The sequence below is a fragment of the Triturus cristatus genome, chromosome 1_1, assembly GCF_964204655.1.
Source record: "Triturus cristatus chromosome 1_1, aTriCri1.1, whole genome shotgun sequence".
Classification (NCBI taxonomy): Eukaryota; Metazoa; Chordata; class Amphibia; order Caudata; family Salamandridae; genus Triturus; species Triturus cristatus.
Window position 1 is genome coordinate 127354962 of NC_140579.1, and position 27026 is coordinate 127381987.

General features: G+C 50.9%; 1 protein-coding gene across 1 annotated transcript in view; it reads left to right on the forward strand.

The window, feature by feature from the left end:
• Positions 1-386: 386 nt before the first annotated feature.
• The window catches only part of PSMB9 (proteasome 20S subunit beta 9), a 240527-nt gene continuing 213887 nt past the window's right edge, over positions 387-27026 (forward strand). Inside the window, exon 1 of the mRNA XM_085614621.1 lies at positions 387-637. Within this exon, the coding sequence (XP_085470747.1) occupies positions 473-637 (165 nt within the window). The 5' untranslated portion in view covers positions 387-472. The remainder of the gene's footprint in view (positions 638-27026) is intronic.

Here is a 27026-nt window from a genome sequence, read left to right on the forward strand (position 1 = left end):
TAGAAGCTCAGTGCGAGTCATCGGTTGTTAGGCAGACTCTACTCGCCAACCTTCGCTTCCTTCTTCCATGATTGTGCTCATGCACCAATCGCGTCGAAGTTCTGATGGCGTCATCAGTTACCAGGGAGCTGTATCTCTCTGAAGGCTCGCACTGAGACAGCCAGGGTCTTGAGAGGGAACCAATGGCGTGAGAGGACGCATTTCGCGTCACAAGTTGCCAGTCAGGCATGCTGCTGTACCTCGCCGTCTGGAGCTTTTCGTGCAGGGAAGTCAGCCAATGGCGTTTGAGTGCGTCTGACGCGTCACCAGTCCCTCGGCAGACGAACGTTCAGGCGGTGCGGTTCCGAAAAGGGAAATTACAAGCCCTAACAATACATGCATAGAGGGTGGAGGCAGATGAGAGCAGCAGATGGTATAAACACACCTCCGGCGCCCTCTGCCGGCTGCCGCTAGTACTGCACCATGACCTGTAATGCATTCGGCTCCGATAGTTTCACTTTCACTTTCGCAGCCGAGCTTCGGCAGGAGCTCATTAGGAAGTACAAGGTACGAGGAAGGAGAGACGCAGGGAGAGGAGAGCGCAGACATGGAGGGCACAGCTGACCCCTGGAGTACGTCCTGCGAGATCAAGACTGGGGTAAGAGGTCGGGGGTCCTTGTCGGTGGTCCACTTATAAAGTAACTCAAACTGTTCTCCAGTGGTAGGCGGCGAGGGCGGCACCTCTTCCAGTCCGAGACATCAGCTGCACTGCGAGCACCCATGACTTGCAAGTCTTTCAAATAAAAAACAAGCATTTGCAATGCAATAGGTCTCGCATTTACGCATGTTTGAGCTATTGGCATTGTAAATGACAATGCCTTTTTGGTTTTGGTTTTTAAAACATAAATAAAAGGCAGTGTCATTTACAATGCCAATAGCATAAATGTGCGTAAATGCGAGACCTATTGCATTGCAAATGCTTGTTTCACAGTGTCATAATTACAGAACTGTAGCATTTTCAATGTTTTATACATCGAAGCCATAGTTGTTGCCTATTTATCTTATGCAACTAAACAACCATTCACAAAGCCAATAGCCCTGGCTTGTTGTAGGTGTAATGTTACTGGTCGTATTTTATATGTGGAGGCAATGACAGAAGTAGCAAAATACCAGTCGGGCGGCACACTATGCTAAGCACAGATTTTTAGCTTATGTGTTTTTGAGCCACGCCCTAATTACATTAGCCAGCCCCTTTAGAGAGACACCCCCCTCCCCCCCGGTTTTCTCATCACACTTAAAGCCCCACCATATGTAAATATTGTTTGTGCACCTACTTCCAACTCATGCAGTGTAGATCAAATTAAATGTTTTCTCCCAGTCAAGCAACCAGGCAGAGTGCCACGGATGGCAGAGGCAAAATGCATGATGACAACATGTTAATATGCGTGTGCTAGAAGCTGTCGGGCACTGGGGTTAAAATCAACAATGACATACCTCAGTGTGCCCCTTGGGAATTCTTTGCAGTGTTCTAGATACAGTGTGAAAAGCCACGCCACACATTCTGGCAGACCCTCTCTAGTGTATACTCCGGGCGGCCCGGCCATATTGAATAGCAAGAGTGTGCGCGCCGCGGGCTCGGGGCTGGCCACGCGCTGCAGCCGGCTTCATATCTGGCATTGCAGGTCACAGCACAGGGAGCCGAGCACCAGGTGAAGGCCACGCTATTTGTCATCAGTGAAAACGGACATTAACCACAATAACAGCCATCAACTTCTTGAACGTTAATGAATCAGGCACTTGCATTGCAGTGGGGTATACGAAAGGGAGGTACAGTTAGCATGTATAATCAATGAAACACATACAGACCTGGGTCCATTTTGCTGTATTTAAAAGAACACCGGCAAAACAATGCACACGTGTATCTGCAATTTAGCATATCGTGTGCATGCAAAGACACGCAAATGTGCATGAAATCATCACAGACTGTGACCTTTCACCTACGATTTCGGCTCCGACTGTTTATAAGAGGCTGGGACCGGACTATACGGACCGATTCACGCAGTGTGGAATTGTGCGCACAGTTAGTTAGGTGCACTGAAAGGGGGCTCCTTTCTCAATAAATGTAGGTGTGTAAACAGAGCAGGATGTGTGTTGCCCAATGGAAGAGCACGCAGTGTATATAAAGCACCAATTTTTGTGAGGAAAGCAATATCTACGCTAGCAAGAACGTAAAACAGATCGAAACATACGTGTTACAAAGTATAACAGTTTGCTTTTGAAGAATTTACTACGAACAGTAAATGGTACAATAGGTTAGATACAGCAAGTTCCCCACCAGTCTAAAGAAAGTGGCATAAGCCATATGTTTACTACAGCGGAGACGATATGATATGGAAAGGAACAGAGCGCCGTAGGCTGTAAAAACAAAAGCGAAAGTGAACGCCAAGAATGCTCCCTGCAACAATGCTCCCTGAAAAGCTTGTGCGCCGAGAATGCTGTACAGCAAACTGAACACCATCAAACGCCGAGAATGCCTCATGAAAAGCCAGAGCAAGGCGAGCAAAATATGCAGTCAGGGTGGGCAGGGCCAAATGCCGACAGGGCGGACTCCAACCCCGCTTCCACAGAACACGGACACAAAAGCAATTAACAACAAGCGAAGAACCACACCTGCACGCGTCCTCTAGAGCCGGGATAAGTAAAGCGCCTATGGCTGGGCACCTGTAGCACACGATCTTTCTCTCATTAGAAGCTTTGCGCCACCAATAAGCTAGCCCCGGTCACCAACCGTCTACCAGCCCGTCGATGCTGTTGCTCTACGCGGGCATTAGTTGGGCTACCTCCTCCCTGTGTCAGCAAACTGTGCAGTTGGTTTGGCTGTGACGCAGTAGACCCCCTCTGCTTTCCCGCGGATCCGGCACTGCGGGCAGGGATTTCAACCGCTCGGGCCGGGGGTGAGTGTACAGCGGTTCCGCCCCCATCCCAGCAAGTGGCGGATTGTAGGGAGGGTGCGCGTTGTCTACCGTTCCAGCCGCTTGGACCCCAACCGCCACATCACAAGAATCGCGTGAGTCCCGGCGCGTGGCCGCTCCTCCCCGCCTCAAGCCCCGCCCACGGAATCCCTGCTGCCGGGGCGTGTGAGCGCCTGCACCCGTGGGAGCAGCTATGGAGGAAGAAGAGTTGATGGAAGAGATGATGCTGGCCATGGCAGAGATCCCTGTGAGTACCGCGGCATCTTGGGGAGGGAGGGTTGGGTGCGCCTGGTATGGGTAGGAACTCAAACGTTTTTCGTGCCATATTGTCCCTCAGCCTTCTTACAACCATTTGTCCCTCCCCCATAACTGCCTGTGATCTGCGGCATTGTGGACTGTGCCCTCAGGGAGCAGGGTCAGCCCTGCCTCCCCCCCAGTATTCCGCAGGATATTGTTTTCTTTGTGCCCCTGGGGGATGATTTTAAGCAGCGATAAGCGGTGGTAGATAAGCCTGTCAACTGTTTAGTTATCGGGTTGAAAACTGTAACGCGATGTGCATAAAATAGTTTATTTTGACGCATAGTTATTGCGCTTTGGCAAAACTTGGTATCTTCGAAATCACGGGAAATTAACTATTGGTCCCCCTTGCTGCCGGAAGTTCTTCTATCAGTCGTGGTCTCTCTGCACGTGTCCGCCTATTTAAAAAAAAAAAAAAAGTGCAAACACAGCCTTCGTGCTTTAAAAAACCAAAGGTCATTATCACAGCATGCCGACAGGCGTCCCACGCTGCAGACCTATAATTAACTCAGCAGGCACTCAACGCGCAAGCGCGTTCACAGCGAGAGCGAGACCTAAAAAATTACATGAGGCTGGTGAGGACGAAAGTGAAACTGCTTGCTGGCTTGCGAGGGAAGGGGGACAGGAGATGTGCACGCCGCGTGGCTGTAAGCGCGTACACCAACTCAAATCCGCAGAGAGCCTGCGCGTGCCCATCTCCTGTCCCCCTTCCGAGGCAAGTCAGCAACAATAGATCTCGCTGGCGACAGCGCTTCGCGCTGCGTTCGCCAGGCGAGACCTAAAAACACCCTAGACCTGCCACTCCTGTAAAGAGCCCCCCTACCTTTAGAATGAGGATCCAACTTCACCTTTTCATGAAAATGCATTGTTCTGCATGAACGGATGCCAGCGGGAAACTGATATTTTTAAACACGTCAGATAAATGGTACACATTATGTATTTGTAACTTTGTTTCTGTTCCATCTCGTTCTGTTTTATTTTCCATCTATATATTGTTATTGATCCAGCGGTAATTACCTGGTAATTTCCCTATTCAAAACCTCATTACCTATGGTTTACCGCTGTAAAGGGTGAAAATGATGGACCTTTTGATGACCGTGTTTCACCAAACAGGAGACTTTACATAAATATGAAAATTAAATGCAAACAATATTAGAGTCAATAATGAGAGTGGTGAGTTATTTTAAAGGGTTTTATTTTTAAGTCAAAAGTTAAGGTTCTCTGACTCTTTATTCATTAGTCAAATATCAATCAGGTTACAGAATTGAAAAATAGGAAAAATAGCATTAATACAGAACATATTACTGTCTGCATATAAGCATCACATATAGGAAGGGAAATGTGGCGCAAAATGTCAGTCAAAACTCTTAAAGAGTTTCTAAGAAAAAGAGTAAGTCTTACAAGGTTAATCAATAATGGCAAAAATCTCCCATAAAGATAAATAAAAGCAGTTTAGCACCTAAAATCTAAATCTGTTCTGATCCTTTCAGCTCTCTCTGCCTCGCTGTGCTAGTCTGTGTCTCAAGCTGCACCATAGCCCCCACAGAATACAGCCCCTCCTTCTCTCTCCTCCCCGTCTCTGTGTCCAGCACAGAAACTGGGCCTGGCCCTCAGAAAAAATGAAAAAAGAAAAGAGGCACTCCTCCCACTTGTAAGCCATATTTCAAGCAAAAGTTCACGTGCTCGGTCCTCATAGCTGATCCAATCAGAACTTCAAGACACATCATCTCCCCATGGGGTGACTGGATAAGTCATTAATCAGGCGTGTTTTTGTTCAAATTTCAGTCTTGTGATTTATGAAAAAAAAGTGTGCTCTTCTTTCCACGTTTAAACAGGCTACTAAAATATACAACATAGTGAAGGTCGAACGGAAACCGGAAGCAGGATTTATTAACAAAGCCCTTTCATTGAAAGTTGGTAGGGAAGAGGAGCACATTCCATTCTAATGTTCAAGGGCAAAAACTGCAGTTAGCTGAGTCCACTAAAGCAAACTGAAATCACGTGGTTTTCTACACTGTGAAACACAATTCAGCACATTTCTACTCTTGCAAAAATACATGATGCCATTTTAAAAGTACAAATACATTTTCTAAATTAATGTGCATTCTATAGTGAGATTACATATTGATTAATCACATACAAGCATGGCTGTTCAACTAATTGAGCATGTTTTCACATAAAAGTACCTCCAAACTGAAGCATTCTGATCAGGCCCATGTTTTCATCTTGCTTGCGCCACAATCTGCGTGCCATTTTAGAACTCATGTCTGCAACCTTTTGTCATACAATAATGCATACATTTTATAGGTGAAATCTAAGCTCCATCAATATCAATGAGTTCTAATCCCTCCCTCCAGCCAGTACGTAATTTGTATTAAAAAAAAAAGTGCTGGGGCCCTCGCCAGATGGCCACCGCAGTTTGCACAACACATTGCCACGGTACTTACACAACTACTAAGCCTCACACTGCTACACGCAGGGCCGGTCCTAGGATACGTGGGGCGCCGGGCAGAATAGGAACATGTGAGGCCCCTAAGCAGTGGGATCAGATCGGGCCCGCAAGGAAAGTTTTTTTAATTTTTTATATTTCAAATTAAACCAACCACCCCCGACTCATGCGGGCCGCGACTGGGTTTGGTCAATGGTTGTTAGCTGTTTAAGCTAAATGAGTAACCACAATACATTATTTTCCTTTCCCCTCGTTGTTTAGACCAGTAAGTTGCTCCTTCACACACATTTGCATAGGATCACAACTGGAATGTAGGACCATTGCTCTTTGTGCTCTGCAGAGAGGCCATATTTTGAATGATCATGTAATCTGAAGACCTTTCTGACCCACAGACAGGCACAGTGTGAAAGTTGTACTGCCTGCATCCTCAACTCCAAAGTGCTCAACTGTAGCCTGTTATAAACACCTGGAGGTGACTCAGTACAAAGGGTGCATCATCCAAGAGTAATATGCTGTGAAATGAAATACAGAAACACACATGCTGGAAATGGTAAGCACACTTGGGGAATGCAAGATTAAGTAAAGCATGTGAAATATAAACAGGAACAATATCACTACCATGGATTAACCTAACATCAGGACAACTGGGGGGGGCGTGGCTTGGCTGCCGAGCGGAATGGCTGCCTGAAACCGCAGCTCCGCCGATCGAGCACAGAAATCCTTCAATTATTAGCTGAACTGGGGTGCGAGCTCGGTCCTCCCCGCCCGAGACGGTAGTCCTGGGTGTCCGCCCTGTGCTCTGGCTTTTCTGACCCCGTCGGCGGCTTGTGGACGGAGAGCGGCCCGCGGGCGGCACGGAGTCGTGGCGGCCTACACCATTCGCTAGAGCCGGGGGCCTTGCGTGTGGAGTGCCCGAAACCTATCCGAGGGGTGAGGCAGAGGCTGTTCGCTCGCCCAAAGAAAAGCGCACCCCGGCGAAGGTCTCACCCCCTACGGCTGTCGGAGTGAAGCTGAGGAAGCGGCGGCTGGTGTGGAAGACCACCGAACGTCCGCCCCTGGATTGCACGACGGCGCACGGCGACGGGCCCGGGCGGCTGATCGCAGTGGCGGCCATTTTGCCTGAAGCAGAAGTCCCATGGTCGAAGGTTCCAGGGAGACGATCGGAGAGACGAGGCCGGCTGCCGTACATGCCCCGACAATACTGTGGTGAGGTTGGAGCGTTGACCTGTGATGTGGAAAGTGCACGGCTGTACTAGGGTTGTCCTGCTCCGGCGGCCTGCGCTGTGACTCTCCCCGCCTGCTCTGCCTAGGGTGCGCGCCCCGCTATTGGAGGCCCAGCCATTCAGCCTACCTACTGGGACTAACCGACCTGCTGCCCTCGGTGAGACGCTGAGGGTCGGCGACTGGCGGCGACTGGTCGCGACCGCCAAGGCATACTCGCGGCGCCGGGTGGCGGCTGGTGAGTGGCCATGGGCAAACCGGACACGCGGCAGCCGAAAATCACTTTCGACAAGTCCAAGCAGAAGCCGCCGGACCCAGACCCAGACCTCCGTGAGGCCGAATCTTCTCGAGCGGACCAGAGTGGTGCTCAGGAGGCGGACATTAAGGCCATGTTTCAGGAACTGAAAACAAGCTTACATGGCATCGATGGCAAAATGGATGCGCTGGCTGCCCGCATGGACGGTATCACGTCCCGCATGGACAAACAAGAGGGGAGAGTGGAATCGCTCGAAACACGTGTGGCCGACACGGAGGAAAATCAGACCGGCCTTGCCGGCCAACTTCGGGGCATGGAGAAGATTCTAACACTCATTCAGCAGAAAAATGAGGATTTGGAGGCGCGCTCGCGGCGCAACAACGTCCGCATCACGGGTGTGGCGGAAACGACGGACATAACCAGCATGGAGCTCTTTGTTGAACAAATGTGTAAGGATCTGTTTGGGTCGGGTTTGTCTCCGATGTTCCTGGTCGAGAGGGCTCACAGATCACTGGGGCCCAGGCCTAAACCCGGTGCACCGCCCCGGCCTATTATTGCACGAATCTTGAATTATAGGGACCGGGACGTGATCTTACGAATGGCAAGGGACATATCGGACTTGCAATACAGGGGCAACCGCATTGCACTATACCCGGACTATACGATGCAGGTGCAGGCCGCTCGAAGGGAATTTTTGCCGGCGAAGAAACTTTTTCAACAGGCGGGCACCAAATACTCCCTCATCTACCCTGCTAAACTCCGGGTCCAAGGTCCCGGTAAGCCATCCTTTTTTGTTGACGCTAAGGCGGCTATGAAATATGCCAAACAACTGTTAAAGGACCAAAAGGCTCAGACACCGGCAGTTGACCCGGACCAGCGGGACAGGCTAAGTGACGTTGAATGACTACTCCTGTTTGCTTCTTGTTAAATCGCTGGGTGTCGCCTGTCTACGCTGTGCTGGGCCATATTGAGAATGTTTAATTCCCTGGAGTTCCAATTTGAGATGCTATGAGGGAGCTGAGCAGGGCTGCGGGATTGGGGGGGGATGGTCCTTGAGCTGGTACACTAGTCTCGCGCTCGATCGCCCTGTCACAAGTACAGGGCCTGTAGGTGGCCAACCTGCGTACCTCAAGGGATGATTCCCATTCACTGTTCACATTTAGAGACTGTAGTTACAGTTGTTGTAGTTGGGAGGGGGTCCAGGGAGTTCATTGCACAACCTGATTGGGGGGTTGGAGCGGGAGGGTTAGGGGTTTGGCTGGGGCTGGGGGTTTTTGTTGTGTTTTATTTCAGTTTCAGAGCCGGGTCGGAGGTGGCGAAAACTGCTATTGAATCGCGCGTTGTGCGCAGCGCGCTGTCATGTCGACAGTCACCTAGCAAGAGGTGTACTGGCATTTACCGGGCAGGCTGCCCAGCTGGCCGGGTGGGATGTGTGTTGTCTGACAGGGACGGGCTGCAGGAATCGATGCAGCGAGGAACGGGTCCGTGGCCTGCTCGAGTTCTATTTCCCTGCTTGGTGCCTGGTGGAGGTTCCTTGCCCTGTTGGCGGGCGTACGGATTGCTGTGGCATTGCCGCCCTCATCTATTGGGACCCGCTGGATTGGAAATGCGTGCTTCGAGAGTTGGTGTGTCTTGGCCGGGTGACTGGGGGGTAGGTGTATGCTTGAGGCTTGCCCGAACTCTGTTGACACGTATGGTGCGGTGAATAGCATAAAGTGTATTACCTGGAATGTACGGGGCATGAATGATAGGCGGAAAGTGAGAATGATACAGGCCTTTCTGATTAGGAAGGGTGCGGACATTTGCCTTCTGCAGGAGACGCACCTGACGGACAATGCTGCGCAGCTGCTCAGACACAACCGATGGGGTGAGGTAGTTCACACTCACTACTCTAACTACTCTAGAGGGGTGGCGATACTTATCAGAAAAGGGCTTCACTGGAGGACGCATGAGGAAATCAGGGACGTGGGGGGCAGGTTTGTTCTGTTGGTAGGTTCGCTGTGCGGCGCGAGAGTGATTCTGGTGAATGTTTATGGCCCGAATGACGATAATCCAGATTTCTACGAGGGATTGTGGCATAAGGTGCGAAACTGTGGACCTGCTGCGATACTGTGGGGAGGAGACTATAATGTGGTACTGTCAGATACTGCAGATAGGCAGGGCACCACTCGGGAACATCACCCTAGGGCGTCGGAGGCGCTTGGCCATATTATGCAAGAGGCAGGGCTGGTGGACTCCTGGAGGACACTACACCCTGAGACCCGCGCCGGTACGTGTATCACAGCTCATCGTGCGGCCTGGTCCAGATTGGATTTCTGGCTGCTGTCCAGAGATCTGCACTCATCGGTGTTAGAGGTGACTCACTTGCCGCGGTCACTTTCTGACCATGCCCCGGTTTGCTTAACGATATCCACCCCGCCGCAGTACATTCAGCCGTTTAGTTGGAGATTCCCGTCCCGGGCTCTGCGCGACCAGGTCTTCCAGCACTCTTTGCGGGAAAAACTGGAGGAATACTTCGCACTAAACGAGGGCTCAGTAGATTCACCTGGCGTGCTCTGGGAGGCCTGTAAAGCTGTGACAAGAGGCCACTGCATGGCGCTAAAAACTGGGGTTTTACGCTCCATTAGAGCTACTCTCGGCAGGTTGGAATCTGAACTGGCTCGGCTTGAGGCTGCGATGATGGCAACCCCGTCTGGTGGTGCGAGTGCAGACTTCAGGACGAAACTGACCGAGTATCAAGAGGAGGCTGAGAGGGAGGTCAGGTTCTTGTCCAAAGATTCTCAGGCCAGGCGTTACGGAGAGGGTGATAGAGCTGGCCGAACACTAGCAAATCTGCTGCGCCCGCCACGCGGGTCGGAGCATATTCTTGAGATACAGGAGTCGGGGGGTGCAGTAATTCGAGATCCTCCGGCTATACTGGCGGTGATGACAGACTACTACAAGGACTTGTACACCTCTAAGGTGTCCCCTGACGACACTATTATTAGTGATTACCTGGACACCATAGCTCTTGCGTGGTTCAGTAATAGTGCCCGACAATATATGGACCTCCCCTTCACGCAGGAGGACATTCGAGCGGTTATAGCCGCTATGCCGCTCAGCAAGGCACCAGGCCCAGACGGGCTGACGGCAGCCTTCTACAAGGAATACGCAGACCTACTGGTCCCTCGCTTGCATAATGTTTTTGAGGAAGCGATGGAGGTTGGCATCCTCCCTGCCTCGATGCGTGAGGCCCTCATCATTACGCTGCTTAAACCTGGCAAGAATCCTGTTACCCCGGACTCATATCGCCCACTCTCGCTAATTAATCTTGACGCCAAAATCTACGCGAAACTACTCGCTGACCGCCTGAAACTTATGCTGCCTCAGATAGCGTTGTCCGATCAGTCGGGCTTTGTGATGGGGCGGTCCACTTCCCACAATCTTAGAGTGCTGTTTGGGCTCCTGCATTATTTGGACCCCAAGGTACAAGCCGCGGCCGCATTGCTTGACGCCACTAAGGCGTTCGACTCACTAGAGTGGAAATTCTTACGGGCGTTATTCACTCGCATGGGTTTCAGCCCCTCCTTTGCCAGGCGTATTGGAATAATCTATAATCACCCGACGGCTAGGGTACGGGTTAATGGTCAGACGTCTTCCCCGATCCCCATAACAAGAGGCACTCGGCAGGGCTGCCCCTTGTCGCCACTGCTGTTCGCTATTGCGACGGAGCCGCTGGCGGCTCGTTTGCGCCAACACCACACTCATCGCAGTATCGGCTTCACGTCGCGTGGCCTGCTGGTCTCTATGTACGCCGACGACATAACCATATATATGATGAATCCATCGGAAAACTTCGACCCACTGATGCGTGAGGTGACAAGGTACAGCGGCCTCACGGGTATCGATGTCAACTGGTCAAGGTCGGCGATGTTCCCGCTGACGGACGGTACGAGTCAATGCCACACGGAATTCCCGGTTGACTGGGTCACTGATGAGATTAAATACCTGGGCATACGGTTTAGCCGATCGATACAGGACATATGGCTGGCCAATTTTGGGGTGGCCGTGGAATGGCTGGAGTGCAAAGTGAAGCGCTGGAAAGCGCTGCCACTATCTCTGATGGGCCGCATAGCAATTGCTAAAATGGTGGTCGTTCCTAAGTTTCTTTACTTATTCGTAAACATCCCCGTGCCACTCACTAAGTCGTTCTTTCGCCGGCTCCGCTCCGCCTTGATCGAACTGGTCTGGGCGGGTAAGCAGCCCAGAGTGGCCTGGAACCTCCTCACACTTCCCTTCCGTCAGGGGGGACTCGCGGCCCCGGACATGGAGCTATATGCGTACAGTGCTCAGGCCCAATATCTGCACTACTGGCAGCACCCGATCCCTTACCAGCCGCACGTGGCCATCGAGATGGATGTTGCGGCCCCCTGCCCCCTTCGTGCAGCGGCGTACCAGAGATACAGACGCTCCAGGGACGACATTGACACTGTTGAGATGGTGCACTGGGCCTGGTCAAGCGTTGCCAAACGTGCTGGCGTAGATGACTTATATGCGCCGAGTATGCCCCTCGCGGATAATCCACTATTGGGGCCATTGACGGACGCGGCGGTGGCGCGGCGGGCGCAGGCCTGCGGACTGAAGGTGGCGGGAGACTTGTACCCGGACGATACCTTCCTCACAGTGCGGGACATGGCGGCAGCGCCGGAACCGACGGCCTCGGAGCTTCTTCTCTACTATCAACTGCGGTCCGCCTGCAAGGGCAGGTACCCTATGTTTCCAGAGGCTCCGCCGACGATTGCGGCCTTGGAGGACGTACTCTCGAACTCCTCCGCGCGCAAACTGATCACACGGATCTATAGAGCTACTCAAAGCACGGCTCCGGTTGCGCACACTGACTCCAGATCCGCGTGGGAACTTGAAGCGGGTATATCTATTACCGAGAAGCAGTGGGAGTACTGTTGCTCCCAACTTGAAAACCTATCCCCTAATTATAGGCTGCGGTTGGTACACTTCAACTATCTGCACCGGACCTACCGGACGCCCATTCAATTGTGCAGGATGGGTCTGCGGTCTGATGCGTGCTGTTGGAGATGCGGTGCGCAGGATGCCGCGTTCTATCACCTTGTCTGGGTGTGTGGCCCCATACGCGACTTCTGGATTGCAGTCTTCGATGCCGTGGGGCAGATCGTGGGGATGGTACTGGGGCCGGACCCACTTGTGGCCCTATTGGGATTCGTTAGAAATGTGCCCAAGACCTCACGTAGGCTTGTGGCCATTTTATTATTACTCGCTAAGCGTCAGGTAGCGCTACACTGGAAGAAGACAATGCCGCCAAACGTGAAGGCCTGGATAAGATCGGCGGTGTACTGTAGGGAGCAGCTGACCTCTTACTGGGACCAGCTGCCGCAGCGCTCGCGGCCTGTAGATATCTGGCAGCCACTGGTAGACTGGTTGGCTAGTACGACAGCGTTGGAAGATGACCAAGCGGGCTGATCGTGGCTTAAATGACGTGGAGAGGTTGGAGTCCGACTGTGGGGTGCTGTAAGTGGTGAACCGCCTGGCATAAGTGATCTGGGATATGGGGTTCGTTCGCTGAGAGGGGTTGTCTGTCGCTTGCTCTGTTTTGGCGGGCTGTGGGCGCAGCGTGAAGATGATTATGTCATTTCGATCATTTACTGTTTGCTTTCCTTCGACTCGGGCTCTTTATTAGTTCTGTTTTGTTTGTTCCATTGTAAAATGCTGTATTGCCGTTTGAAAGTACGATCTCAAATGCTTGGGCGGAGTTCCGCCTCGTATACTAGCTGCCTGCCTCCGGGTTGTTGGCTGAATAGCGGTGTACTCTTCGATGGAACAATAAAGGTTTTTGGAAAAAAAAAAAAAAAACAAAAAAAAAAAACATCAGGACAACTGGAATTATGCGGCAGGAGAGGGCTAAATCATGTGGCCGGGTGAGTAAATTATGTGGCAAGAAAAGGCAAATTATGCGGCATAATCCGGCACATTTTGAAATAGTATTACTTCTTTTTTTTGCCATTTTTAGGTCTCGCCTACGCAGCGCGCATGCGCTGCATAGGAGGATCTTTAGCCGTCGTTCTGCTGTTTTCGAAGCACAGACTCATGCTTGTGGCGGCATCTACCTTGCGGGAGCGCACAGGGGCGTGCCACAAGCACGTGTATGTGCTTCAAAAAAGAGCAGACTGCGCGCGCACCACTTCCGGGCTCACCTCCTGCGCCCCCTCTCTCATGCGCATTCCTGAGATAATAGGGGAATTTTAGCACAATGGTGGCCACACCTGCAGTAATTCAGTCTTTTCCGCAATGTTGCTTATTCTCGGTGTATTTTAAGCACAATAGTGCACACCTATGATGTAATGCTCGCATTGTGTTTGCCTAATTCTCGCACTGGCATTGTGTTAATTCTAAATATATTGTGAACATTCTTGAAATAATGGTGCCCAGCCTTAGTGTAATGTTTACATTGACATAATATTGATAATTATTGACATTTTAATAACATTATCACGCCTACAGCCTGAGGCCACAGTCTTTAAGGTTAATGCAACCTGTCTGCGTTTATACATGCACTCACGCTTTCATTTATCATCACATACATTCACTTCTTTATTCAGACATTCACCCATTTCACTCCCCCATTCATATCCATAGAAGGGCTCACTCAGCCATTAGGTATCTCTCGTTTATTAATCTATCCTTGCACTCACTAATGCATCCAATGGCTGACCTTTTCTCACATTCAGCTATTCAACCGGAGAGAGAGAGAGAGAGAGACAGACAGACAGACACACACACACGCACACACATGCACACAAACATACACTCACCAATGAAGAAGCAGGGTCGCTTATAAAAACAGTCCGTCCTATTGGCTTTGTCAATTGTAATTAAAATGGGAGTTCAAGCCAGAGCACGCAGCCATTGAATTGCTAGAAAGATAAAAAATGCCTTCGGAATTTGATCTGAGTCCCAGTTCTGTTTAGTCACAGAAAAAACGTGCTTCTTTTTTACAGTTTATGTTGTTGTTTCATGTGTCCCCAAACTATTTTAAACGATTCTTCAGTTTAGTTTGTTCTTCTCCCCATAGCTTATACTGTTTTTATTTAGCAAGTGCATAAAGCTGCTGTCAGAGTGCTTTTCTTAACACAGCGTTTTTGGGGCCAGTTGTGCTGCTTTTCACACCCCCTGAAATGCCTCTGCCCATGCCCACCCTTCCCTCTGGGGTGTAGCTATGGTAAGTGCAGCAGGTACAGCACCCAGGTGCGTGAGGAGCTCACTTCACCCCTATAATGGTTTGCCCTCCTTCTCCGCAGCACCATCGGCTGTCTGCCTCCTTCTACGATTGGTTTTAAAATCTGCTTTTTTAAAACTACGTAGGAAAACCTCCATCCCAAGAAAGAAGATAGCACCTTCACCAGTCCAATCATCTCTCCCTCACATCCCAATACCCCTCTCATCTCTTCCTACCAATCCCCCATCTCTCCCTCCCACTACCCCTCTTATCTAAAAAAAAAAAGTGCAAACACAGCCTTCGTGCTTTAAAAAACCAAAGGTCATTATCACAGCATGCCGACAGGCGTCCCACGCTGCAGACCTATAATTAACTCAGCAGGCACTCAACGCGCAAGCGCGTTCACAGCGAGAGCGAGACCTAAAAAATTACATGAGGCTGGTGAGGACGAAAGTGAAACTGCTTGCTGGCTTGCGAGGGAAGGGGGACAGGAGATGTGCACGCCGCGTGGCTGTAAGCGCGTACACCAACTCAAATCCGCAGAGAGCCTGCGCGTGCCCATCTCCTGTCCCCCTTCCGAGGCAAGTCAGCAACAATAGATCTCGCTGGCGACAGCGCTTCGCGCTGCGTTCGCCAGGCGAGACCTAAAAACACCCTAGACCTGCCACTCCTGTAAAGAGCCCCCCTACCTTTAGAATGAGGATCCAACTTCACCTTTTCATGAAAATGCATTGTTCTGCATGAACGGATGCCAGCGGGAAACTGATATTTTTAAACACGTCAGATAAATGGTACACATTATGTATTTGTAACTTTGTTTCTGTTCCATCTCGTTCTGTTTTATTTTCCATCTATATATTGTTATTGATCCAGCGGTAATTACCTGGTAATTTCCCTATTCAAAACCTCATTACCTATGGTTTACCGCTGTAAAGGGTGAAAATGATGGACCTTTTGATGACCGTGTTTCACCAAACAGGAGACTTTACATAAATATGAAAATTAAATGCAAACAATATTAGAGTCAATAATGAGAGTGGTGAGTTATTTTAAAGGGTTTTATTTTTAAGTCAAAAGTTAAGGTTCTCTGACTCTTTATTCATTAGTCAAATATCAATCAGGTTACAGAATTGAAAAATAGGAAAAATAGCATTAATACAGAACATATTACTGTCTGCATATAAGCATCACATATAGGAAGGGAAATGTGGCGCAAAATGTCAGTCAAAACTCTTAAAGAGTTTCTAAGAAAAAGAGTAAGTCTTACAAGGTTAATCAATAATGGCAAAAATCTCCCATAAAGATAAATAAAAGCAGTTTAGCACCTAAAATCTAAATCTGTTCTGATCCTTTCAGCTCTCTCTGCCTCGCTGTGCTAGTCTGTGTCTCAAGCTGCACCATAGCCCCCACAGAATACAGCCCCTCCTTCTCTCTCCTCCCCGTCTCTGTGTCCAGCACAGAAACTGGGCCTGGCCCTCAGAAAAAATGAAAAAAGAAAAGAGGCACTCCTCCCACTTGTAAGCCATATTTCAAGCAAAAGTTCACGTGCTCGGTCCTCATAGCTGATCCAATCAGAACTTCAAGACACATCATCTCCCCATGGGGTGACTGGATAAGTCATTAATCAGGCGTGTTTTTGTTCAAATTTCAGTCTTGTGATTTATGAAAAAAAAGTGTGCTCTTCTTTCCACGTTTAAACAGGCTACTAAAATATACAACATAGTGAAGGTCGAACGGAAACCGGAAGCAGGATTTATTAACAAAGCCCTTTCATTGAAAGTTGGTAGGGAAGAGGAGCACATTCCATTCTAATGTTCAAGGGCAAAAACTGCAGTTAGCTGAGTCCACTAAAGCAAACTGAAATCACGTGGTTTTCTACACTGTGAAACACAATTCAGCACATTTCTACTCTTGCAAAAATACATGATGCCATTTTAAAAGTACAAATACATTTTCTAAATTAATGTGCATTCTATAGTGAGATTACATATTGATTAATCACATACAAGCATGGCTGTTCAACTAATTGAGCATGTTTTCACATAAAAGTACCTCCAAACTGAAGCATTCTGATCAGGCCCATGTTTTCATCTTGCTTGCGCCACAATCTGCGTGCCATTTTAGAACTCATGTCTGCAACCTTTTGTCATACAATAATGCATACATTTTATAGGTGAAATCTAAGCTCCATCAATATCAATGAGTTCTAATCCCTCCCTCCAGCCAGTACGTAATTTGTATTAAAAAAAAAAGTGCTGGGGCCCTCGCCAGATGGCCACCGCAGTTTGCACAACACATTGCCACGGTACTTACACAACTACTAAGCCTCACACTGCTACACGCAGGGCCGGTCCTAGGATACGTGGGGCGCCGGGCAGAATAGGAACATGTGAGGCCCCTAAGCAGTGGGATCAGATCGGGCCCGCAAGGAAAGTTTTTTTAATTTTTTATATTTCAAATTAAACCAACCACCCCCGACTCATGCGGGCCGCGACTGGGTTTGGTCAATGGTTGTTAGCTGTTTAAGCTAAATGAGTAACCACAATACATTATTTTCCTTTCCCCTCGTTGTTTAGACCAGTAAGTTGCTCCTTCACACACATTTGCATAGGATCACAACTGGAATGTAGGACCATTGCTCTTTGTGCTCTGCAGAGAGGCCATATTTTGAATGATCATGTAATCTGAAGACCTTTCTGACCCACAGACAGGCACAGTGTGAAAGTTGTACTGCCTGCATCCTCAACTCCAAAGTGCTCAACTGTAGCCTGTTATAAACACCTGGAGGTGACTCAGTACAAAGGGTGCATCATCCAAGAGTAATATGCTGTGAAATGAAATACAGAAACACACATGCTGGAAATGGTAAGCACACTTGGGGAATGCAAGATTAAGTAAAGCATGTGAAATATAAACAGGAACAATATCACTACCATGGATTAACCTAACATCAGGACAACTGGGGGGGGCGTGGCTTGGCTGCCGAGCGGAATGGCTGCCTGAAACCGCAGCTCCGCCGATCGAGCACAGAAATCCTTCAATTATTAGCTGAACTGGGGTGCGAGCTCGGTCCTCCCCGCCCGAGACGGTAGTCCTGGGTGTCCGCCCTGTGCTCTGGCTTTTCTGACCCCGTCGGCGGCTTGTGGACGGAGAGCGGCCCGCGGGCGGCACGGAGTCGTGGCGGCCTACACCATTCGCTAGAGCCGGGGGCCTTGCGTGTGGAGTGCCCGAAACCTATCCGAGGGGTGAGGCAGAGGCTGTTCGCTCGCCCAAAGAAAAGCGCACCCCGGTGAAGGTCTCACCCCCTACGGCTGTCGGAGTGAAGCTGAGGAAGCGGCGGCTGGTGTGGAAGACCACCGAACGTCCGCCCCTGGATTGCACGACGGCGCACGGCGACGGGCCCGGGCGGCTGATCGCAGTGGCGGCCATTTTGCCTGAAGCAGAAGTCCCATGGTCGAAGGTTCCAGGGAGACGATCGGAGAGACGAGGCCGGCTGCCGTACATGCCCCGACAATACTGTGGTGAGGTTGGAGCGTTGACCTGTGATGTGGAAAGTGCACGGCTGTACTAGGGTTGTCCTGCTCCGGCGGCCTGCGCTGTGACTCTCCCCGCCTGCTCTGCCTAGGGTGCGCGCCCCGCTATTGGAGGCCCAGCCATTCAGCCTACCTACTGGGACTAACCGACCTGCTGCCCTCGGTGAGACGCTGAGGGTCGGCGACTGGCGGCGACTGGTCGCGACCGCCAAGGCATACTCGCGGCGCCGGGTGGCGGCTGGTGAGTGGCCATGGGCAAACCGGACACGCGGCAGCCGAAAATCACTTTCGACAAGTCCAAGCAGAAGCCGCCGGACCCAGACCCAGACCTCCGTGAGGCCGAATCTTCTCGAGCGGACCAGAGTGGTGCTCAGGAGGCGGACATTAAGGCCATGTTTCAGGAACTGAAAACAAGCTTACATGGCATCGATGGCAAAATGGATGCGCTGGCTGCCCGCATGGACGGTATCACGTCCCGCATGGACAAACAAGAGGGGAGAGTGGAATCGCTCGAAACACGTGTGGCCGACACGGAGGAAAATCAGACCGGCCTTGCCGGCCAACTTCGGGGCATGGAGAAGATTCTAACACTCATTCAGCAGAAAAATGAGGATTTGGAGGCGCGCTCGCGGCGCAACAACGTCCGCATCACGGGTGTGGCGGAAACGACGGACATAACCAGCATGGAGCTCTTTGTTGAACAAATGTGTAAGGATCTGTTTGGGTCGGGTTTGTCTCCGATGTTCCTGGTCGAGAGGGCTCACAGATCACTGGGGCCCAGGCCTAAACCCGGTGCACCGCCCCGGCCTATTATTGCACGAATCTTGAATTATAGGGACCGGGACGTGATCTTACGAATGGCAAGGGACATATCGGACTTGCAATACAGGGGCAACCGCATTGCACTATACCCGGACTATACGATGCAGGTGCAGGCCGCTCGAAGGGAATTTTTGCCGGCGAAGAAACTTTTTCAACAGGCGGGCACCAAATACTCCCTCATCTACCCTGCTAAACTCCGGGTCCAAGGTCCCGGTAAGCCATCCTTTTTTGTTGACGCTAAGGCGGCTATGAAATATGCCAAACAACTGTTAAAGGACCAAAAGGCTCAGACACCGGCAGTTGACCCGGACCAGCGGGACAGGCTAAGTGACGTTGAATGACTACTCCTGTTTGCTTCTTGTTAAATCGCTGGGTGTCGCCTGTCTACGCTGTGCTGGGCCATATTGAGAATGTTTAATTCCCTGGAGTTCCAATTTCAGATGCTATGAGGGAGCTGAGCAGGGCTGCGGGATTGGGGGGGGATGGTCCTTGAGCTGGTACACTAGTCTCGCGCTCGATCGCCCTGTCACAAGTACAGGGCCTGTAGGTGGCCAACCTGCGTACCTCAAGGGATGATTCCCATTCACTGTTCACATTTAGAGACTGTAGTTACAGTTGTTGTAGTTGGGAGGGGGTCCAGGGAGTTCATTGCACAACCTGATTGGGGGGTTGGAGCGGGAGGGTTAGGGGTTTGGCTGGGGCTGGGGGTTTTTGTTGTGTTTTATTTCAGTTTCAGAGCCGGGTCGGAGGTGGCGAAAACTGCTATTGAATCGCGCGTTGTGCGCAGCGCGCTGTCATGTCGACAGTCACCTAGCAAGAGGTGTACTGGCATTTACCGGGCAGGCTGCCCAGCTGGCCGGGTGGGATGTGTGTTGTCTGACAGGGACGGGCTGCAGGAATCGATGCAGCGAGGAACGGGTCCGTGGCCTGCTCGAGTTCTATTTCCCTGCTTGGTGCCTGGTGGAGGTTCCTTGCCCTGTTGGCGGGCGTACGGATTGCTGTGGCATTGCCGCCCTCATCTATTGGGACCCGCTGGATTGGAAATGCGTGCTTCGAGAGTTGGTGTGTCTTGGCCGGGTGACTGGGGGGTAGGTGTATGCTTGAGGCTTGCCCGAACTCTGTTGACACGTATGGTGCGGTGAATAGCATAAAGTGTATTACCTGGAATGTACGGGGCATGAATGATAGGCGGAAAGTGAGAATGATACAGGCCTTTCTGATTAGGAAGGGTGCGGACATTTGCCTTCTGCAGGAGACGCACCTGACGGACAATGCTGCGCAGCTGCTCAGACACAACCGATGGGGTGAGGTAGTTCACACTCACTACTCTAACTACTCTAGAGGGGTGGCGATACTTATCAGAAAAGGGCTTCACTGGAGGACGCATGAGGAAATCAGGGACGTGGGGGGCAGGTTTGTTCTGTTGGTAGGTTCGCTGTGCGGCGCGAGAGTGATTCTGGTGAATGTTTATGGCCCGAATGACGATAATCCAGATTTCTACGAGGGATTGTGGCATAAGGTGCGAAACTGTGGACCTGCTGCGATACTGTGGGGAGGAGACTATAATGTGGTACTGTCAGATACTGCAGATAGGCAGGGCACCACTCGGGAACATCACCCTAGGGCGTCGGAGGCGCTTGGCCATATTATGCAAGAGGCAGGGCTGGTGGACTCCTGGAGGACACTACACCCTGAGACCCGCGCCGGTACGTGTATCACAGCTCATCGTGCGGCCTGGTCCAGATTGGATTTCTGGCTGCTGTCCAGAGATCTGCACTCATCGGTGTTAGAGGTGACTCACTTGCCGCGGTCACTTTCTGACCATGCCCCGGTTTGCTTAACGATATCCACCCCGCCGCAGTACATTCAGCCGTTTAGTTGGAGATTCCCGTCCCGGGCTCTGCGCGACCAGGTCTTCCAGCACTCTTTGCGGGAAAAACTGGAGGAATACTTCGCACTAAACGAGGGCTCAGTAGATTCACCTGGCGTGCTCTGGGAGGCCTGTAAAGCTGTGACAAGAGGCCACTGCATGGCGCTAAAAACTGGGGTTTTACGCTCCATTAGAGCTACTCTCGGCAGGTTGGAATCTGAACTGGCTCGGCTTGAGGCTGCGATGATGGCAACCCCGTCTGGTGGTGCGAGTGCAGACTTCAGGACGAAACTGACCGAGTATCAAGAGGAGGCTGAGAGGGAGGTCAGGTTCTTGTCCAAAGATTCTCAGGCCAGGCGTTACGGAGAGGGTGATAGAGCTGGCCGAACACTAGCAAATCTGCTGCGCCCGCCAAGCGGGTCGGAGCATATTCTTGAGATACAGGAGTCGGGGGGTGCAGTAATTCGAGATCCTCCGGCTATACTGGCGGTGATGACAGACTACTACAAGGACTTGTACACCTCTAAGGTGTCCCCTGACGACACTATTATTAGTGATTACCTGGACACCATAGCTCTTGCGTGGTTCAGTAATAGTGCCCGACAATATATGGACCTCCCCTTCACGCAGGAGGACATTCGAGCGGTTATAGCCGCTATGCCGCTCAGCAAGGCACCAGGCCCAGACGGGCTGACGGCAGCCTTCTACAAGGAATACGCAGACCTACTGGTCCCTCGCTTGCATAATGTTTTTGAGGAAGCGATGGAGGTTGGCATCCTCCCTGCCTCGATGCGTGAGGCCCTCATCATTACGCTGCTTAAACCTGGCAAGAATCCTGTTACCCCGGACTCATATCGCCCACTCTCGCTAATTAATCTTGACGCCAAAATCTACGCGAAACTACTCGCTGACCGCCTGAAACTTATGCTGCCTCAGATAGCGTTGTCCGATCAGTCGGGCTTTGTGATGGGGCGGTCCACTTCCCACAATCTTAGAGTGCTGTTTGGGCTCCTGCATTATTTGGACCCCAAGGTACAAGCCGCGGCCGCATTGCTTGACGCCACTAAGGCGTTCGACTCACTAGAGTGGAAATTCTTACGGGCGTTATTCACTCGCATGGGTTTCAGCCCCTCCTTTGCCAGGCGTATTGGAATAATCTATAATCACCCGACGGCTAGGGTACGGGTTAATGGTCAGACGTCTTCCCCGATCCCCATAACAAGAGGCACTCGGCAGGGCTGCCCCTTGTCGCCACTGCTGTTCGCTATTGCGACGGAGCCGCTGGCGGCTCGTTTGCGCCAACACCACACTCATCGCAGTATCGGCTTCACGTCGCGTGGCCTGCTGGTCTCTATGTACGCCGACGACATAACCATATATATGATGAATCCATCGGAAAACTTCGACCCACTGATGCGTGAGGTGACAAGGTACAGCGGCCTCACGGGTATCGATGTCAACTGGTCAAGGTCGGCGATGTTCCCGCTGACGGACGGTACGAGTCAATGCCACACGGAATTCCCGGTTGACTGGGTCACTGATGAGATTAAATACCTGGGCATACGGTTTAGCCGATCGATACAGGACATATGGCTGGCCAATTTTGGGGTGGCCGTGGAATGGCTGGAGTGCAAAGTGAAGCGCTGGAAAGCGCTGCCACTATCTCTGATGGGCCGCATAGCAATTGCTAAAATGGTGGTCGTTCCTAAGTTTCTTTACTTATTCGTAAACATCCCCGTGCCACTCACTAAGTCGTTCTTTCGCCGGCTCCGCTCCGCCTTGATCGAACTGGTCTGGGCGGGTAAGCAGCCCAGAGTGGCCTGGAACCTCCTCACACTTCCCTTCCGTCAGGGGGGACTCGCGGCCCCGGACATGGAGCTATATGCGTACAGTGCTCAGGCCCAATATCTGCACTACTGGCAGCACCCGATCCCTTACCAGCCGCACGTGGCCATCGAGATGGATGTTGCGGCCCCCTGCCCCCTTCGTGCAGCGGCGTACCAGAGATACAGACGCTCCAGGGACGACATTGACACTGTTGAGATGGTGCGCTGGGCCTGGTCAAGCGTTGCCAAACGTGCTGGCGTAGATGACTTATATGCGCCGAGTATGCCCCTCGCGGATAATCCACTATTGGGGCCATTGACGGACGCGGCGGTGGCGCGGCGGGCGCAGGCCTGCGGACTGAAGGTGGCGGGAGACTTGTACCCGGACGATACCTTCCTCACAGTGCGGGACATGGCGGCAGCGCCGGAACCGACGGCCTCGGAGCTTCTTCTCTACTATCAACTGCGGTCCGCCTGCAAGGGCAGGTACCCTATGTTTCCAGAGGCTCCGCCGACGATTGCGGCCTTGGAGGACGTACTCTCGAACTCCTCCGCGCGCAAACTGATCACACGGATCTATAGAGCTACTCAAAGCACGGCTCCGGTTGCGCACACTGACTCCAGATCCGCGTGGGAACTTGAAGCGGGTATATCTATTACCGAGAAGCAGTGGGAGTACTGTTGCTCCCAACTTGAAAACCTATCCCCTAATTATAGGCTGCGGTTGGTACACTTCAACTATCTGCACCGGACCTACCGGACGCCCATTCAATTGTGCAGGATGGGTCTGCGGTCTGATGCGTGCTGTTGGAGATGCGGTGCGCAGGATGCCGCGTTCTATCACCTTGTCTGGGTGTGTGGCCCCATACGCGACTTCTGGATTGCAGTCTTCGATGCCGTGGGGCAGATCGTGGGGATGGTACTGGGGCCGGACCCACTTGTGGCCCTATTGGGATTCGTTAGAAATGTGCCCAAGACCTCACGTAGGCTTGTGGCCATTTTATTATTACTCGCTAAGCGTCAGGTAGCGCTACACTGGAAGAAGACAATGCCGCCAAACGTGAAGGCCTGGATAAGATCGGCGGTGTACTGTAGGGAGCAGCTGACCTCTTACTGGGACCAGCTGCCGCAGCGCTCGCGGCCTGTAGATATCTGGCAGCCACTGGTAGACTGGTTGGCTAGTACGACAGCGTTGGAAGATGACCAAGCGGGCTGATCGTGGCTTAAATGACGTGGAGAGGTTGGAGTCCGACTGTGGGGTGCTGTAAGTGGTGAACCGCCTGGCATAAGTGATCTGGGATATGGGGTTCGTTCGCTGAGAGGGGTTGTCTGTCGCTTGCTCTGTTTTGGCGGGCTGTGGGCGCAGCGTGAAGATGATTATGTCATTTCGATCATTTACTGTTTGCTTTCCTTCGACTCGGGCTCTTTATTAGTTCTGTTTTGTTTGTTCCATTGTAAAATGCTGTATTGCCGTTTGAAAGTACGATCTCAAATGCTTGGGCGGAGTTCCGCCTCGTATACTAGCTGCCTGCCTCCGGGTTGTTGGCTGAATAGCGGTGTACTCTTCGATGGAACAATAAAGGTTTTTGGAAAAAAAAAAAAAAAAAAAAAAAAAAAACATCAGGACAACTGGAATTATGCGGCAGGAGAGGGCTAAATCATGTGGCCGGGTGAGTAAATTATGTGGCAAGAAAAGGCAAATTATGCGGCATAATCCGGCACATTTTGAAATAGTATTACTTCTTTTTTTTGCCATTTTTAGGTCTCGCCTACGCAGCGCGCATGCGCTGCATAGGAGGATCTTTAGCCGTCGTTCTGCTGTTTTCGAAGCACAGACTCATGCTTGTGGCGGCATCTACCTTGCGGGAGCGCACAGGGGCGTGCCACAAGCACGTGTATGTGCTTCAAAAAAGAGCAGACTGCGCGCGCACCACTTCCGGGCTCACCTCCTGCGCCCCCTCTCTCATGCGCATTCCTGAGATAATAGGGGAATTTTAGCACAATGGTGGCCACACCTGCAGTAATTCAGTCTTTTCCGCAATGTTGCTTATTCTCGGTGTATTTTAAGCACAATAGTGCACACCTATGATGTAATGCTCGCATTGTGTTTGCCTAATTCTCGCACTGGCATTGTGTTAATTCTAAATATATTGTGAACATTCTTGAAATAATGGTGCCCAGCCTTAGTGTAATGTTTACATTGACATAATATTGATAATTATTGACATTTTAATAACATTATCACGCCTACAGCCTGAGGCCACAGTCTTTAAGGTTAATGCAACCTGTCTGCGTTTATACATGCACTCACGCTTTCATTTATCATCACATACATTCACTTCTTTATTCAGACATTCACCCATTTCACTCCCCCATTCATATCCATAGAAGGGCTCACTCAGCCATTAGGTATCTCTCGTTTATTAATCTATCCTTGCACTCACTAATGCATCCAATGGCTGACCTTTTCTCACATTCAGCTATTCAACCGGAGAGAGAGAGAGAGAGAGACAGACAGACAGACACACACACACGCACACACATGCACACAAACATACACTCACCAATGAAGAAGCAGGGTCGCTTATAAAAACAGTCCGTCCTATTGGCTTTGTCAATTGTAATTAAAATGGGAGTTCAAGCCAGAGCACGCAGCCATTGAATTGCTAGAAAGATAAAAAATGCCTTCGGAATTTGATCTGAGTCCCAGTTCTGTTTAGTCACAGAAAAAACGTGCTTCTTTTTTACAGTTTATGTTGTTGTTTCATGTGTCCCCAAACTATTTTAAACGATTCTTCAGTTTAGTTTGTTCTTCTCCCCATAGCTTATACTGTTTTTATTTAGCAAGTGCATAAAGCTGCTGTCAGAGTGCTTTTCTTAACACAGCGTTTTTGGGGCCAGTTGTGCTGCTTTTCACACCCCCTGAAATGCCTCTGCCCATGCCCACCCTTCCCTCTGGGGTGTAGCTATGGTAAGTGCAGCAGGTACAGCACCCAGGTGCGTGAGGAGCTCACTTCACCCCTATAATGGTTTGCCCTCCTTCTCCGCAGCACCATCGGCTGTCTGCCTCCTTCTACGATTGGTTTTAAAATCTGCTTTTTTAAAACTACGTAGGAAAACCTCCATCCCAAGAAAGAAGATAGCACCTTCACCAGTCCAATCATCTCTCCCTCACATCCCAATACCCCTCTCATCTCTTCCTACCAATCCCCCATCTCTCCCTCCCACTACCCCTCTTATCTCTGCCTCACACTCACACTACCCCTCTCCCTCCCACTTCCCTATCTCTCCCTCCCCCCTCATCTCTCCCTCCCACTACCCCTCGTATCGCTCCCTCACACTCAACACTACCCCTCTCATCTCTCCCTGCCACTCCCCCCTCATCTCTCCCTCCCACTCCCACTACCCCTCTCATCTCTCCCTCCCACTCCCCCTCATCTCTCCTTCCACTACCTGTCTTATCTCTGCCTCACACTCACACTATCCCTCTCCCTCCCACTTCCCCATCTCTCCCTCCCACTCCCCCCTCATCTCTCCCTCCCACTACCCCTCTCATCTCTCCCCCACACTCCCACTACGCCTCTCCCTCCCACTCCTCCATCTCTCCCTCCCACTCCCCCCTCATCTCTCCCTCTCACTACCCCTCTTATCTCTCCCTCTCCCTCACACTCCCACTACCCCTCTCATCTCACAACCCCACTGCCCCCTCTCATCCCTCCCTCACACTCTGTCTATACTATCTGCTTACACATACTACCTTCCTTTACCTCCTCATGCTGTGCACAGGTACAGCTCTCGACTCCCCCCTCCTTTGGGTGCCCCTCCCACTTGTCCCTCTATCTCTATCTCTATCTCTCGCTCTCATACTCTCTCACACCCCTCTCTAACTCTCTCATGCACGGTTCCCACCTCTCTCATATAATTAACTTCAGGTTTTCGAACAAATTTTCTTTCCCGTACCTTTTCAGCATTTCTGTCTCCTCCTCTTTTTGGGGTGTCTCTTGCGTACACAAGCGCATCCTCTTTATACGTCTGTCACCTGCTCTCCCCTTCTTTCTCTCTTTCTCACTCACTTCTTATGCTCCTCTGTCCAGAGTTCATTCACCACTTCCTGCACAAACTACTTATCCCTCTCTATCTTCATTTCTATCTATTCTGTGAAGCTCTCACCCCTATCTGTTCACCATGCCACATAATTCCACTACACAAATACACTGTCAAACACACAATTCCACATCACACAATTCCACAACTAACAATTCAACAACTAACAATTCCAATACTACCCACATAATTCCACTCCACACCACATGCGTCCACTCCACTCTAAACCAAAAAACATGGGTAAAGGCATTGTCATTTACAATGCCAATAGCTCTAACTCTTGCAAATGCGAGACCTATTGGGACCTTATAAGTGTTTAGTTATCCAGCACAGTATCCGTGGTGCAACAACATCATGTTGCATGGCTAAACACTTATAAGGTCCCAAAGGCGAGACCTATTGGCTATGCCAATGCTTGTTAAACTTGGTAACAGTGTTTGGGCACTGGTTGCACCCCATTAGCACCAAT